Source organism: Mytilus galloprovincialis, chromosome 7 (genome assembly GCF_965363235.1).
Source record: "Mytilus galloprovincialis chromosome 7, xbMytGall1.hap1.1, whole genome shotgun sequence".
In the NCBI taxonomy this organism is placed as follows: Eukaryota; Metazoa; Mollusca; class Bivalvia; order Mytilida; family Mytilidae; genus Mytilus; species Mytilus galloprovincialis.
The window spans coordinates 76,960,071-76,974,845 of NC_134844.1; the positions used below are offsets into that span (position 1 = coordinate 76,960,071).

Here is a 14,775-nt window from a genome sequence, read left to right on the forward strand (position 1 = left end):
AAAAACACAAAGTGGACGTGGCAGTTACTGACAGCTAGTTTAAAGCCACTAACAACTATCAAAAAAACATGCGTCTAAGACTAAATTCCTGTTAAAGTCTTTAAGATTTCATTCATACAACAATAATATATTAAATTTCTATGTTTAAAACTTGTTGTACAATTAACACTAAAATCTTGAGATAAGAACAAGAGAAATATCAGGTGATTTCCGTTCAGTGTTTAATAGATGGAAATAAAAGGAAAACGAAACAATTAAAATATATTTATTTGGAAACAAATGGCCCCATCTTTCTATTCTATTTTGACTGTAGAATAAAGACGAGACACCAAATGAACATCCACACTCATTAATAAAAAGACAAAATAGCACATGTATAACAAATGACCTGTGAGGTTTGGAATTTGTACACCTAAGTACATCCGTAATACTATATACCTGTGATAATAATCCCTTTCGTCGGTCATAAAGAATAAGTTCAGGTTAATAGTTATCAAAGGTTACAGGCGCCAGACGCGCGTATCGTCTACATAAGACTCATTAGTGGTGCTCATTTCAAAATTTTTAAAAGCCAAACAAGTTGAGGAGCAGGTTGACCATTATCAAAGCCTCGACGAATTCATTTAATATTATCAAAATACATCATGTATGTGTTAAAGACAAGTGGAAACAGACGAAGAAATATCTGTGTTTTGTCCTTTATAGAATTAAAATCAAAACACACCTCGCTAGTCTTATGATTTGATTTATGCAACGTTTCAAAAGCCAATACACAAAAAATAAATATATATTATAGGATTAAACGCCTTTTTAAAGGAATTTATTGGTGTATAAACTCGATCAATTCACTCACAGACAAATAAAACTCCGAAGGACTTTTATGAAATGTTTGTGAGTGACTTGGTCAAGTTTATACACCAATAAATTCCTATAAAATGACGTTTAAAAGTTGTGTCGTGTGTGTGCTGTTGTTTGTTTGTCTTTTTCATTTTTAGCCATGGCGTTGTCAGTTTGTTTTAGATTTATGAGTTTGACTGTCCCTTTGGTATCTTTCGTCCCTCTTTTAATCCTTATAATTCTTTTAAATTGGAGATAGGGAATATATTTTTTTCTCACTCGTTACCTCTATTACACGTTAATTGTATATCATTGTCATTGGATATGCCCTGGCGAACGAATATATTTGTTGGTTAACGCAAAATAATATGTACTCAATGAAATTTGCCAATTGATAAAAATTAAACTGCAAAAACTCTTATTTTCATTCAAACGAATGTTTTTGTGAATTATTTAATTTAACGATTAACTTGCAGTGAAAATAATGTTATTATCGCCGACATCTTGTTTACATTGGTTACGAAAAGAAGTTCGGTCAACGTCGTCTATCGAAAGGATCGTTGTTATTCGAGTGATTCTGTTAACTTTTTTAGTTTTTTGCGGGTGAGAAAACATGCGATAAGGTCAATTACCTGTTATTCGTAATTTAAATAGTTTTTTACATGACTACCCATATTATTGTGAATACTATACATTCTTTAGCAACGAAGAAGCACAATCTTTTTTAAAGTTAACCAAAACATTCAGTTTAATATTCTCCGGTTTTTTTTCGAGAGCAACTGTGAAACCGTCCGGGTTTTCAAACAGATTGTCTGGATTTGTAATAAAAATTTAAAAAAGACAAAATGTATATTTGACTTCAATATATGACCGTTTCTAGTTAATAACTGTAATTAAGTGGAGAAAAATGTCATATATTCCCAATAAATCACCAAAATATATGAAATAGGTATTCACTGAGGGATAGATGTGTCTTGATAAGAAATCCCGACGGATGGATGCCGGAGGGATTTTACATCAAGATACACCATACCCCGAGGTGTATAACTATCTTACACCCGATGTTTAACCCATCATTTGTTTATATTGAATATTTAATTATAAGTGTAAGTACACTATTATCAAACTTACGAATGCATTGGTTTCATGCATTGGAAAGTAAGTAATTTGAACCTATGTTTATTGTTTTCTGAACGTAATTACGCTGACACATAACATGTCTAGCTATAGGAAATGTGTATTATCACTCCAAAAATGGACGCTTTCGAAAAAAAAACGAAAATAAGGAAATGAATTCAGTCTCAAAATGTCGTTTTTAATGCAATAACAAGAATTTATGTAAAGTGTCTGAATTTTTAGGATACATGTATATAGATGCCATGTATGCATTTCCTTCGACATTTGCATTGTTATGTGTATAACAATAGCTATATTCTGTATTTAAGAATAAAACCGTTCTAAGGCTTATATTAACTTTTTGTACTGAAAAATTATGTTGGATTAATGATATTAATTTTTATTGCAAATACTAACATTCATTGTTCAACTGTATATAAAATTCCAGCGTCGTTATCACGTCTTGTTAGAAAGGAAGTCTGTTAACATTTCTATTCATATTCACTCGAAAAAAGAGGTCTCACTTGAAAAAACACGATCAAATCACTCGAAAAACCACGATCTTAGCCCGAAACTATACCTACCGTTTTCAGCATAGTACGAGTACAATTTTATTTATTCACTTTGGAGTCAGATTTAAATGACTAATATCGGCGTAAAAGCGTGACACCTGCTGAGATGTAAATTGTATCTCTTATAAAAAAAAGATAACTTTTATGGTTTGCCTATCATCCACTTTGCTGTTGACAGTACTCTCAAAATGTACTTAAACCAAGTGAAGTGATCTTTACCTGTAACACACACTTCAAATGACAAAATTCACTCTAACTTATGCAATCTCAAACACAGAATTGAATATCTTTAATAAAATTGTACACCATGATTATATTACTACTATACCAAAGGTTCTGCAATTTGTGATGTATCATTGTTTTGGAAGTACTCGATTCCAATTCAAATATTAAAAGAAAAATCCTAATAATTCATTTGAAAAAAGTGATACCACCTGTATCTAAATTAAGGTTACTGATTATGAAAAAGTATTTGAATGTATGGTAAGGATACTTTTTTCATTGATTCTCCATATATATACATGCTATATACACACGTATATCTATTCAGCTATCCAGGGTATCGACGTTTGGCATACCAGCAATACAATGTGCTTCATCTTTGAATTGGTTTTATTATTATATATGTTCATAGATTAAATTAGTATGGCCACGAAGTGCCTATATTGGCCCTGTGAAATGACAAAAAAAATAAATATAAACAAGGTGGATCCCTTATAGTTAAAACATATCTACTAATATCGTTGTTTGTTATTTAAAAAAAAATCATATTTTCATGACGTTGTAACCGGAGGGGTTTTTACGTTGCGTATTTCATTGTGTCAACTTTAACATATTTTACCCCAGACCGTGTAAAGAGTAGGTATCGGAATCCTGAGTCTCTGATCCTTCATATGTGGCTTTGTATGACTTAACACTAGCAAGTTTTCATAGTTTATTATAATAAATTACAATTTATCAAATATCAACAATATTATAAAGATAAAAGTATTCAAATGTAAATAAGTTAAAACTCACATAAAAGTGACAACATATGGTGAGGTCTGTGCAAGACCAGCAGGACTGAAGATAGACATTTTGTTCTATATATAACAATGTCATCTTACAGTTAGTGGTAAGGTCTGTGCAAGACCATCAAGCTTTCTATATGTAAAGCTATACTGCAGAGTGACTAGTGTCAGCAAGCAGTGTTGCATAGTTTTTCTTTCATAAAAACACTTACCGTAAAAATAGTCTCATTAATAGACTTTGGCTCTCTAAATGATTAAGCCATTTGAATGGGCAAAACGTTTGTATATATAGTGCCAGAGCACCTAAATTTAGTAACAGAATAATATCCAATAGGATTTAAGTTTAGAAATCAAACCAATTAAATTTACCTTTACTAAGTTGTTATTAAAATGTAAAATGGCGTACTCCTAAAAGTCGAATCAAGCTTAGCCTATGTAAAATTCCGAGATACGACATTCGGAACCTCTTTAAATAGCAGCCATTTACAAACGAGAAGAATTTCTAAATAACATCATGAAAATACAGTAAATTATGGCGAATAAGTTAATTAAAAAGTATTACAAAGGGACAAGCAATGTCCGGGTAAATTAATTTCATAAAAGTGAAACGGGAAATTGACAGGACACAGAGTAAGTAACCTCGGGTCTATTTTGAAAAATATATGTTTTGAAATTCCCGGCAAATACGTCGAGATAATTATAAAAAAATATGCGTCTCCGCTACAACGTCACTAATGTGACGTAACCCCCGAAATCGAACCGGAACGCTCAAAACATCAAAATTTTCGAAGAATTTCACATTTCTTGGTTAAATTTCGCATTGGCCACAGGCCTCGACCAAAGTAATTCTAATCTCATTTTAATTGTTTAACACTTTGAAATCGTTTGCAACATTTATTAGCGTGGTCGAGGCCTGTGGCCACATCGAAAAATAAACTTTTGCAAACAAGCAAATCCGGATTCGACACTGTTATTTCCGATGTACGATAGATTTTGTGGCGAAATGTCTAATGAATCTACCACGAACTTATATTAAAATAGGAACAATTTTTATAGTTCATCTTCTTTTTATAATATTATGAATACATTCTATCATATTTCGTTTTTTGTTGTTGTGTGTATTGGAATTACATTGCGCATGTTTGTTGCACTTACCAACAGAAATATGGATGAAGGCAGTTTTGCCGGACGGTGACATATTCGGTAATTTTTGTTTTCTCTGACATATACTGTAGACCATTATGTGAATCTTTTCTTGCAACTGAAGCATGCTTTTCTTGGAGATTACATATTGAGGTAAGTCAAAATTAATTTACAGATTTAAATAACAAACAAAATTGGAATAACAAATTCCGTAGCTTCGTCAACTGCCGACGGATTTTTTTCCCGTAGTTACAACGTGTTTTTTTTTTTTTTTTTATTGAAACACAGGACAAATTTGTGGAAAATAAAATGACTAGTAGATAATAAATTAATTAAGAGTTCATTGTGAACAACGTTATTTTAACACTTAAAAGGGATTTTGAAATGTTATGTTTAAGATTGGTCGGCTTTGCTATAAAAAAAAAAATGGGGCAGCTTTAAATTAAGGCCGAATTTATTTACGAAAACCATCTTAAAAAGATCCTAATAACTATGCTGAAGCAGTAATATATCTTTACTCATGTATGTTTAAAACAAAAAAAAAACAAAAACAAACAAAAGCAGACGACTAGCTTCAGTACCGACTTAAAATTTATATACCACTTGTTTTCCTCCTTTGGAATGTACGACGACGTGGTGTAATGGTTAGAGCGTTACTCTTTAGAGTGACATGGCAAAGCTAGTAAGGGTTCGCGGCCCATTGGTATAAAAAGTTTTTTTTCCTTCTTTTTTTTGTATAATATCATTAAACCTAATGCATTACTTTCATTCCTGTGATTGTTTGAATGGATCCACTGATATTTTTTTTATTTTCTAGTCTTTAATTGATAACATTATTTTGAAACGTTTCTATTCGGCATTTGATTTTTTTTTTTAAAGAAATTGTTATCCAACACATTATTTTTATATAGAACTTGCCTTTCTGATGTGTAATAGAAATTAAACAAGTTAAGATACCTGCATATTCAGTCCCCCATAAATTATCAAATATAATATGATCTATAAATACTGTTTGTAGTGTGACTACTAGTGTCGGTGAGTTAGGACTGGGAACTAAATTATTTTATAACACATTGTCTGTTCAAGTCTCATTCCTGAACATATATGTTTATACACAATAATTAAAAATAAGATGTGTTATAAAATTGTTGCTCTGTTAAATATTGTTGGGTTGCTGTTCATTATCACATGCATCAAATCTCCTGTTCTAAACTGCAATCGTGGTTCACGTACTAAGATTCATTTCTTTATTTCACTTCAGAATGCCTGGAAGCGGTCCAAAGTATTACCCGTGCGTTCTATGCAATAAAAGGACTAAACCACATGAAAGACGATCAATCAATAAATCTGTAGCAAAGTATTTGAAGAAGAATTTTTTGATAACATATAAACAAGAAGACAAAATATGCAATACGTGTAGGCACAGATATTATGTTCAGGAAACCAGACAATCCTCTGTTGTACAGCATATATTATCTGACGATGAAGATTATGCTCCACCAGCAAAACGTAGATCTACTGTTTTATCCAGTCCACCATCAGTATCTCTTTCAATACCTTCTACATCAAAAAGCCATTCATACTGTTTCATATACAAAAAGCCCGGACCAAAGCTAATTGTTGTTCCATCACAAGCAAGATTTTCTGCATTTCTTAAAAAAGAGGTTATAATTCCTGCGGGATGTCGCTGTTGTCCGGGACATTTGACGGAAGATAATTTTACAGAAGATGCAATAAGTAAAATAAACTGTACCAATGATAATGTCATCCTTAACAGATCTTCAATTATGAATCTTTTGAAGAAGTTAAGATACACAGCCTTACAAAATGAACAATCAAGAATTGACTTTGATACAGATAAAGTTTTATCTGACTCTGACTTTATCAATTTAACCGGTATAAATAAGGACTACTTTAATGATCTTCATTCCTACATCAAAAATACAGTAAGAAATACACCTACACGAAGCACAAGAACTTCTCTTGGAATTTTCCTTTTTAAATTAAAATCTGGAATTTCAAATAAAGTGCTATCTACCATTTTCAACATATCAAGATCAAGTTTACGCCGAGCCATTTCATGTGTCAGACAAGCTTTAGTTAAGAATTTCGTACCTGAAAATTTGGGTTTTAAACACATCAGCCATGATGATGTCGTTAATCTGCACACACGACCACTAGCTCAGACTTTATTTGGGGACGGAACAAACACACAGGCTATCTTAGTGCTTGATGGCACCTATATGTATATCCAAAAAAGCGGAAATTTTCATTTTCAAAGACGGTCATATAGCTTACACAAGGGACGACCGCTGGTTAAACCAATGGTAGTTGTTACTACTACAGGGTACTTTGTGACTGTTCTTGGACCATACATGGCCGACTGCAAAAATAATGATGCGGCAATCCTCAAACATATGTTTAACACAAATGTAGAAGATATCAAAGAATGGGTACAAGACGATGATATATTTGTCGTTGACAGAGGATTCAGGGACTCATTGGAGCTTCTTGATGATTTGGGGATAAAGGCACAGATGCCAAGCTTTTTAACGAAAGGCCAAAAACAGATGACAACAGATGAAGCCAATGCAAGCAGATTAGTTACTAAGGTTTGTACCCCTACAGTCAAAATACTGTAGTATAATTCTCAAAACTAATTTTGAAACTGCGTCACTTTATATAGTATCATGTTAATATATTTTTATCGCTACACAGAAAATGCTCTTATTCATACGAAGCACACCCAACTCAACATATGCCCATTGTTACTGCTAAGACTATGACTATTGTGCCACTAATAAGAATAAAGAAAAGTAACTTATAGGACTGCGTATTTTTTTGTTTTCCCCTATGAATAGTTTTTTTACACATAGATATCAATTAAACAAACCAAATCGATAAAAAGGTAGCACACCTTGACGGTATTGTTGTTACTGTTCGCAAAAATGACAATGTATATTAGATAATTGACATTGACAAACATAGTTTTAATTGCAACCGATTATAAATTTCAGACCTTATGTTTAGAGCTATTTTTCTAATGCATGTAGGTCAAAGGTTTGGTTGGATTTCTTGCTTTTATCGTATAAATGTTTTACTCAAGCATCCAATAGCGTTATAAAAACTGAAGCCCTACCTATGTATTAATTGCAATTGTAAAACTTTATTACAATGTTTTATGCAAATAGTTATATAAACACAGCAAGCAAGCCAACCAAACCTTTAACCTACTTGCTGTAGGAAAATAGCCCTAAATTACTATTTTTCTCATTCTAGGTCCGTTGGGTAGTAGAATCTGCTAATGCAAGAATCAAGAGATGGAAGTATCTGAGCCATGTTTTACCAAATAAACAAGTTCCATATATCGGAGATTATGTTTGCATTGTATGTGGAATATCAAATAAATATTTGCCGCCGTTGTCTCCAGGTAAACATTCTCACTAAGATAGCTCGTATTGATAACTGTGATAATTAGGTATATGTATATCATGAAATCATAAATAGTGATCAAATCGAATTTGCGATATTTTAAAGACACATTTTTTTTCACTAGGAAATTCGCACTGTGAGAGCTGTCATTTTCCACTTGTATTTTTAAGAAAATGTACAAAGAAAAAAAACTTTCTCTAAAAAGTATTAATCACTTTTCCCTAACTATTCATTAGAAAGCAAATTAACCAAACAAACAATCTAAACAAAATCTATAAGACAAATGATAAATAATACCACATGATAATATAAAACATTAATTATTATTGTTCTTTTGCAAATAAATATAGGAAGATGTGGTATGAGTGCTAATGAGACAACTCTCCATACTGCGACTAAGAGTTGGTAATTTTTGTGTCATTTGGTAAACTTGTAAATAGTTGTCTCATTGGAAATCACACCACACTTTTTTTAATATTTGATTAAAAAATTGTGAAACTATTTACTTGTATTATAATTGAAATTTTCTTGTTTAAAAAGGATGTGACAATGAAGAAGCATTGGCTGCAAAAATGCTCTATCTGTCGAAAAGAGTAAATACATTGAAACAGAGGGTAGAAGAAGAAAATTTGGAGAGGCGTAAGACAATTTGGAAAGAGCCAGATAATCATACTTTAGACGATTTTCCACTTCTTGATGAAGAAGATCTGAGAAACATAACGTGCGGTGTCTATCAACTAAAACTTAGCACTAGCTACATTCAGGAACACTTAGAAGGCAATTGTCAAATTCTTATACATAAAGAGGATGAACATTTGATACGCGTGAAACTTCAGAGCCGTCATGTTTCTTCAAAAACCTACATCTTGTGGATAGAATACACATCTGTTGAAATTACCGCATGGTACTGTAAATGCAGAGCAGGAGCACGTGTTGTGGGAGTATGTGCCCATATTGCATCAATACTCTGGTATCTTGGTTATGCAAGGCATAATCAGGATATATCTTATGGAGTCCAGAATTGGGGAGCATATCTAGAAGATGCAGCATCAATTCCACAAGCTGTAGACGAAAGTGACAGTGAGGAGAGTGTTGTTGAAGAATAGAATATTGTATCAATCCTTGTTAGGTTTCTGTCTCCTTGACTTTATCTTAGTATTCCACTTGCTAATGTATTTGAACATGGTGAACTCTATTTGAATATATTGTAATGTTGTTGTTTTTTTTCAACTAAGCAAACTTTTTAAAAAGTTTTGAAGTAATTTATTGTTGAATTTAACATATTCATCAGACATTTCATATAACTTTAAAGAAAACAAAATATAGACAAAATAATAGATTTTGTATACCGATTGTAGTTATTTATAGTTTTCAATAATACATAACTTTATTGACACAGCTTACATTTATACGTTAATATAATTTATATCATTTCAATCAACTCAGTCTATAGTTAGTAAATCCGTAAATGAACTTATCCGCTTTTGAAAACTAAGAGTGAGCATTTTGTCAATTCTTTTTTTATACCTTGTTTTAAAAACAATTATTAGATAAAAAAAAAAAAAAAACCTTTGGGAAAATATGAAACGTATCCAATGAATAATTGAGGTATATTCTTATTAGTTTTCGAGTTGTACATTGTACATATTTTCACGCGCTTAAGGTACAATTAGAGATGGTATAAATTATAAATATTTTGTGTGTCAGTGGTCGTTGGTGTTTAAATAGCAGTGTTGAATGAAATTGTCGTTCATACGTATTTTTATTCTGAATACTGATTTGAGAGTAGGCATGTAAATCCTTCAGAACGAGCGTGGTGCTTATGAGTGCACGTGTGGTACATTTGTATAGTATGTGTTATATGATTATATCATATGGAATTATATGTATTGTCTATACGAATTGTTTTCATTATTCATTTTTTTCCAGGAAATAAAATGTTTTGAGTTTCATCGAAATCACGGGTTTTATATTCATATTAATGTAAGAGATGATATGGCATGATTTCCAATGAGACAACAATCGTAAAACATTTTTAAAGATTTTAAATCGGCTGTACTCCGCTCGGCAAGATATTTTACAGCTGCCAAATATAAGATTTATATGCCTTAATGTGTTTGGAAACTATATATAACTTTGAATTTAATCTATGCTATAGAAATTTGTTTGTCTGCAATTTCTATTTCGTGAATATCAAAGCCGAAAACGAGTTTTCGGTGCAATTGTACTTAATGTAATTGGAGCATTGTTTGCCACTTTAATCTGTCCGGCTTTTAGTAAGTTTCTGTTAATATATATATAAAGAACGAACTATGTGTATGAGATTCAAGAAATACTTTGCAAAATAATACTTGTGGTGAAATGATTATATTAGTATAAGAACGTCAAGAAAAACAATTTTGACGTTACGCACAAATTGTTAAAATAGGATTTCACCATGGTCTTTTCTGACGTTCAGGAAAATTATACAGACAGAGTTACAAGTCTGATGGTTATCAATTTATAAACTACCCTAGTAAGGGATCATTCTGGAGTAATTTAGTCAATTTCTAAGACAGGGCCATTTTTGACCCTTCGTGGACCTACTCCTTTGAAGATGTGGTATGATGATAAGAATAAAACTCTCCACCAGAAACCATTGCACATGGAAAGCTACTTAATAATATACAGTTATTTATAATGAAACACGAGATTATTTATGATCTACCATCGTTTCTCCTTCTAAAACAATATGCCTTGAATTCAAATGTCTTAAAAGTCAATAACTGTTGCAAAATTGTGATCAAAATCTCTGGATTAAAAAGTGTGATATAATTGAACTTATACATGTTAAAATAGAATACCAGGATTCAAATCGTGTAAGCCAAATAATGTTCAAAGTTTAGGAGCAAAATCAACGAATAAACAGCAAATTACAGATTACTACCGAAAAGACACAAACCCTACTAAACACTTTGTGTCTCTATTGTCACTAAAGAATGATAAGATTTCATGTATATATATTTGTGTAGATTTCAAATATGCAGATATTTCTGACATTTACAGTTAATTGCATGTGTAAAATAAAATCGAAAGTCGGAAGATTTACGAAGATGCACGCATTTAGGATTTTGAAAGACACAGGATGAACCAATATAGGAACATCATCAAAATCTCTGAACGTGAATTAAATGAACTAGCTTCTTTGATCATGTAGTTTTTAACAATTGTCTAAGGAAATTATATCAAAAGAGGGCGAAAGTTACCAGAGGGACATTCAAACTCATAAATCGAAAATAAACTGACAACGCCATGGCTATAAATGAAAAAGACAAACAGACAAACAATAGTACACATGACACAGCATAGAAAACTAAAGAATAAGCTACACATACCCCACCAAAAACTGGGGGTGATCTCAGGTGCTCCGGAAGGGTAAGCAGATCCTGCTTTACATGTGACAACCTTCGTGCTGCTCATGTTATTACAAATCCGGTGAATAGTCTTATTAGGTAGGTCATATTCATGAAATTGAAAGAGATTGTAGTTACGACGTAAGAAAATTTCCGATATCATTTGTGAAACGGTTATTCCATTACGGTCAACCAACTCGTGATGGTGTCCGTAAAATGTACGAAGGAATGATTTCTACTTCACCATTTGGAACTCTTGGTTTAATAGCTTCCTTGTGAGCAGCAACCCTCTATCAAGAAAATCATGATAGGAAATGCAAGCACGGGAATATCGTAACAATTGGGAGATATATACCACGTATGCAGGTGCTGCTGAAATGTTGCTACTTCGAAATGGAAAGTTCACAGAAATCATCTCTTTTGTCGTAATTTTTTTTTCATCCGACACTCATTTTCTAGATGTAAGTCAAGATATGAGGCAGACTTAACTGTATCTGTTGTATCCTTTAACTCGATAGATGCGTTCAACATAGTCACCAAATTTTAAATTATTTAGTGAAAGAACATCATTTTTATAACGGAAAGTAGAATTACAGGATACTGCTTACTTCTTATGTTTCTTCCTTAAGCCCCAGTCCCACTAGACCACGATCGCACCACGCTCATCGCTATCTTAAATAAATTCAGATCGTGGTGAGGTCGCGGGGTGAGCGGCATAAAAGTGTAAATTTTCGTTGCTTTCACGATGCTACTACGTCATCACTACGCTTCTATAACGATACCGCTACGATTATACCACGTTCGAATTCTCATCGCGCTTATTATGCGACCTCACTACGCTTATAAAGATCTTTCTACGCTCATAACGTTCTCACTACGACCATACCACGAGTTATCCGATTGCAACACGATCTTACCACGCCTCTACTGCGATTACGCGCACGTTCTTATCACGATTATACTACGTTCATACCGATCTTACTACGTTCTCAGCAATAACGTCAACATCGTGTTACATATCAATACAGGGCTGCGTTCAATATCATAGCGACTACATAAGAATACGTAGATTTATGACTATTGAACGTGTAGCTAGTCTAGCTGCTACATAGATATTGATAGCAGCTAGACTAGCTATTTGTTCAGTAGACAAAAAGCTACGTAGCACTATACGTAGCCGCTACGAAATAGAACGCAGCCCTGGCAGTTTCATTCCTATTTCTGATTAATACGTAGATTTCTCGGAAACAATACAGTCATGGCACCAAAATCTACTAGAACACGTGGGTGTGTTGGAAGGGGTTGATGTAGAGGCAGAGGGAGCTCTGATAGTAACGAATCCTGAGCAAGCAGAGATGTCGGACCGACCAATCCAACCTAATTTACAACCTATTGCTGCATAAAGCTCAAATGACGATACTTAACTGAACGATAGCAGAGATGACACAGATGTGTCAATAGATATAGGAATATGTGGTATGAGAGCCAATGAGACAAATCTCCATCCAAGTAATAATTTATAAAAGTAAACCATTATAGGCCAAGGTACGGCCTTCAACACGGAGCCTTGGCTCACACCGAACAGCAAGCTATGAAGCACCCAAAAGTACTAGAATAAAACCATTTAAACGGGAAACCCAACGGTCTAATCTATATAAAAACGAGAAGCATGGTTGAGCCGTAGGAGAAAATGGACAAGAAGTTCTCATGACATACAGACAAACAAAAGCTGGAGATATTTAATAAATGTTACTAGTATGTGAAAATGACAATGAGAATGATGGTCGTAGTGTGAACGTAGTCAGGTCGTAAGAAGAACGTGACGAGGACCGCAAGGGCATGCTAGAATCGTACTATGGTCGTCAACAGCGAGGAATAGTCGTAGTTGAAGCGAAGTTGGGTCTTGATGAGAACGTGATGGTCGTAGTGAGATCGTAATAACGTCGCTGTGAGATCGTAGCGCAGTCTCTCCGAATAGAATTACGCCTTTGCTACGCTCTCGCTACGATGGTACAGCGACCTTTGCGATCTTACTACGATCTTTATGCGCTCTCACTACGCTTCTGCTACGACCTGATTTCGCCACGACCGCACCACGATTGTTTTGAACATGTTCAAAGTTGGCCACGCTCATCACGATCTTGAAGACCTCACCACGACCGTGATACGACCTTACTGCGATCTACCCGATCGTACTACGATCATCAAACTTTGCATATTTTTCACAGATCGTTGTGCGATCGTGGCCTAGTCGGACTGCGGTATAAGACGTTCCTGTAAGAAGTCAGCCTCATAATAATAAAGAAACAAGTCGGCAAGAAGAGGGTCATAATTGGTTTCCATTGGAATGACGGTCTGTTGAAAAACACGTCCTCCAACGTAACTAATATGTTGTCAATCAAGAAATAAAGCATCTTGATAATGTCAGTTTCAGAGATTTTTTTGTTTGACTCAGAGTGATCTTTTACAAAGTATGATTTATCCCTCCTTAAGACAAGATACTTGTATCTACGTTGGCCATTTTTTTGTATGAAACAAAGCAATATAAACCTTTTCAATTTGTCTTTTAGTTTGGAATGTGGAATACTTGTGTAAAGTGTAGAAAAGTCAAATGTTTTAATACTATTGCAATATGAAAGAGAGTTAGATTGTATGGGATAAGAAAATGGTCGGATAGAAGAGACGCACAGTTGCTTTCCTTAGTCAACATTTCAACAACAACAAAAACAACAATGGTTACTGATATTACTCTGCTACTTATGTTTAAACTGGAGTTTGTTATTCTGACAATAATCTTTTGCAGTACAAGACTGATTAACTTATAAAATTTCAGACTTCAATTTGAGTTATAACTTAGGCGTATGATTAAGTCAAAGTACCATAAGTTAATCGAATCTAAACCTTTTTGGTGTTTTACAATGTTTTTTTTTTCCGCTGCTGGTTAAGTTTTTAAAATGTAATTTAATATGTCTTTTCATTATTAAACAATTACGGCAGACCATTGAAATTATTATTCGAACGCGTTCAAAGCAAACTATTAAAAAGCAAAAGACACACAACCGAAACAGATAAAGAGCTACTAATTAGTAAACCATATTTTGAATGAAGTTAAACAATTCACTCAAAGGCGTTATTTTTCTTGCAACATAAGTATGACTTCCAGAACCCATGTTTTACATTTAACTTTACGTATGCTGCTTTGTGTTATCTGTACACCTATATTTGTATAGCAGGAAGTCCAGTTCAGGATAAACATTAATGTAGTCTTTGAAT

At 33.4% G+C, this 14,775-nt stretch overlaps 1 protein-coding gene and 1 long non-coding RNA gene across 2 annotated transcripts in view; one reads left to right on the top strand and one right to left on the bottom strand.

The window, feature by feature from the left end:
* The window catches only part of LOC143083703 (uncharacterized), a 221,748-nt gene that overhangs the window by 151,286 nt on the left and 55,687 nt on the right, over positions 1-14,775 (bottom strand). The window lies entirely within an intron of this gene.
* On the top strand, positions 5,833-9,332 carry LOC143083699 (uncharacterized). Its single transcript, XM_076259990.1, has 3 exons — positions 5,833-7,290; positions 7,958-8,108; positions 8,651-9,332. The coding sequence occupies exons 1-3, from the start codon at positions 5,941-5,943 to the stop codon at positions 9,214-9,216; spliced, it is 2,067 nt and encodes a 688-aa protein (XP_076116105.1). The 5' UTR covers positions 5,833-5,940; the 3' UTR covers positions 9,217-9,332.

Coding starts and splice junctions, on each gene's coding strand:
- LOC143083699 (XM_076259990.1), top strand. CDS start 5,941: ATGCCTGGAAGCGGTCCAAAGTATTACCCGTGCGTTCTATGCAATAAA. Junction 7,291..7,957: donor CAAGCAGATTAGTTACTAAG/GTTTGTACCCCT, acceptor TTCTCATTCTAG/GTCCGTTGGGTAGTAGAATC. Junction 8,109..8,650: donor TTTGCCGCCGTTGTCTCCAG/GTAAACATTCTC, acceptor TTGTTTAAAAAG/GATGTGACAATGAAGAAGCA.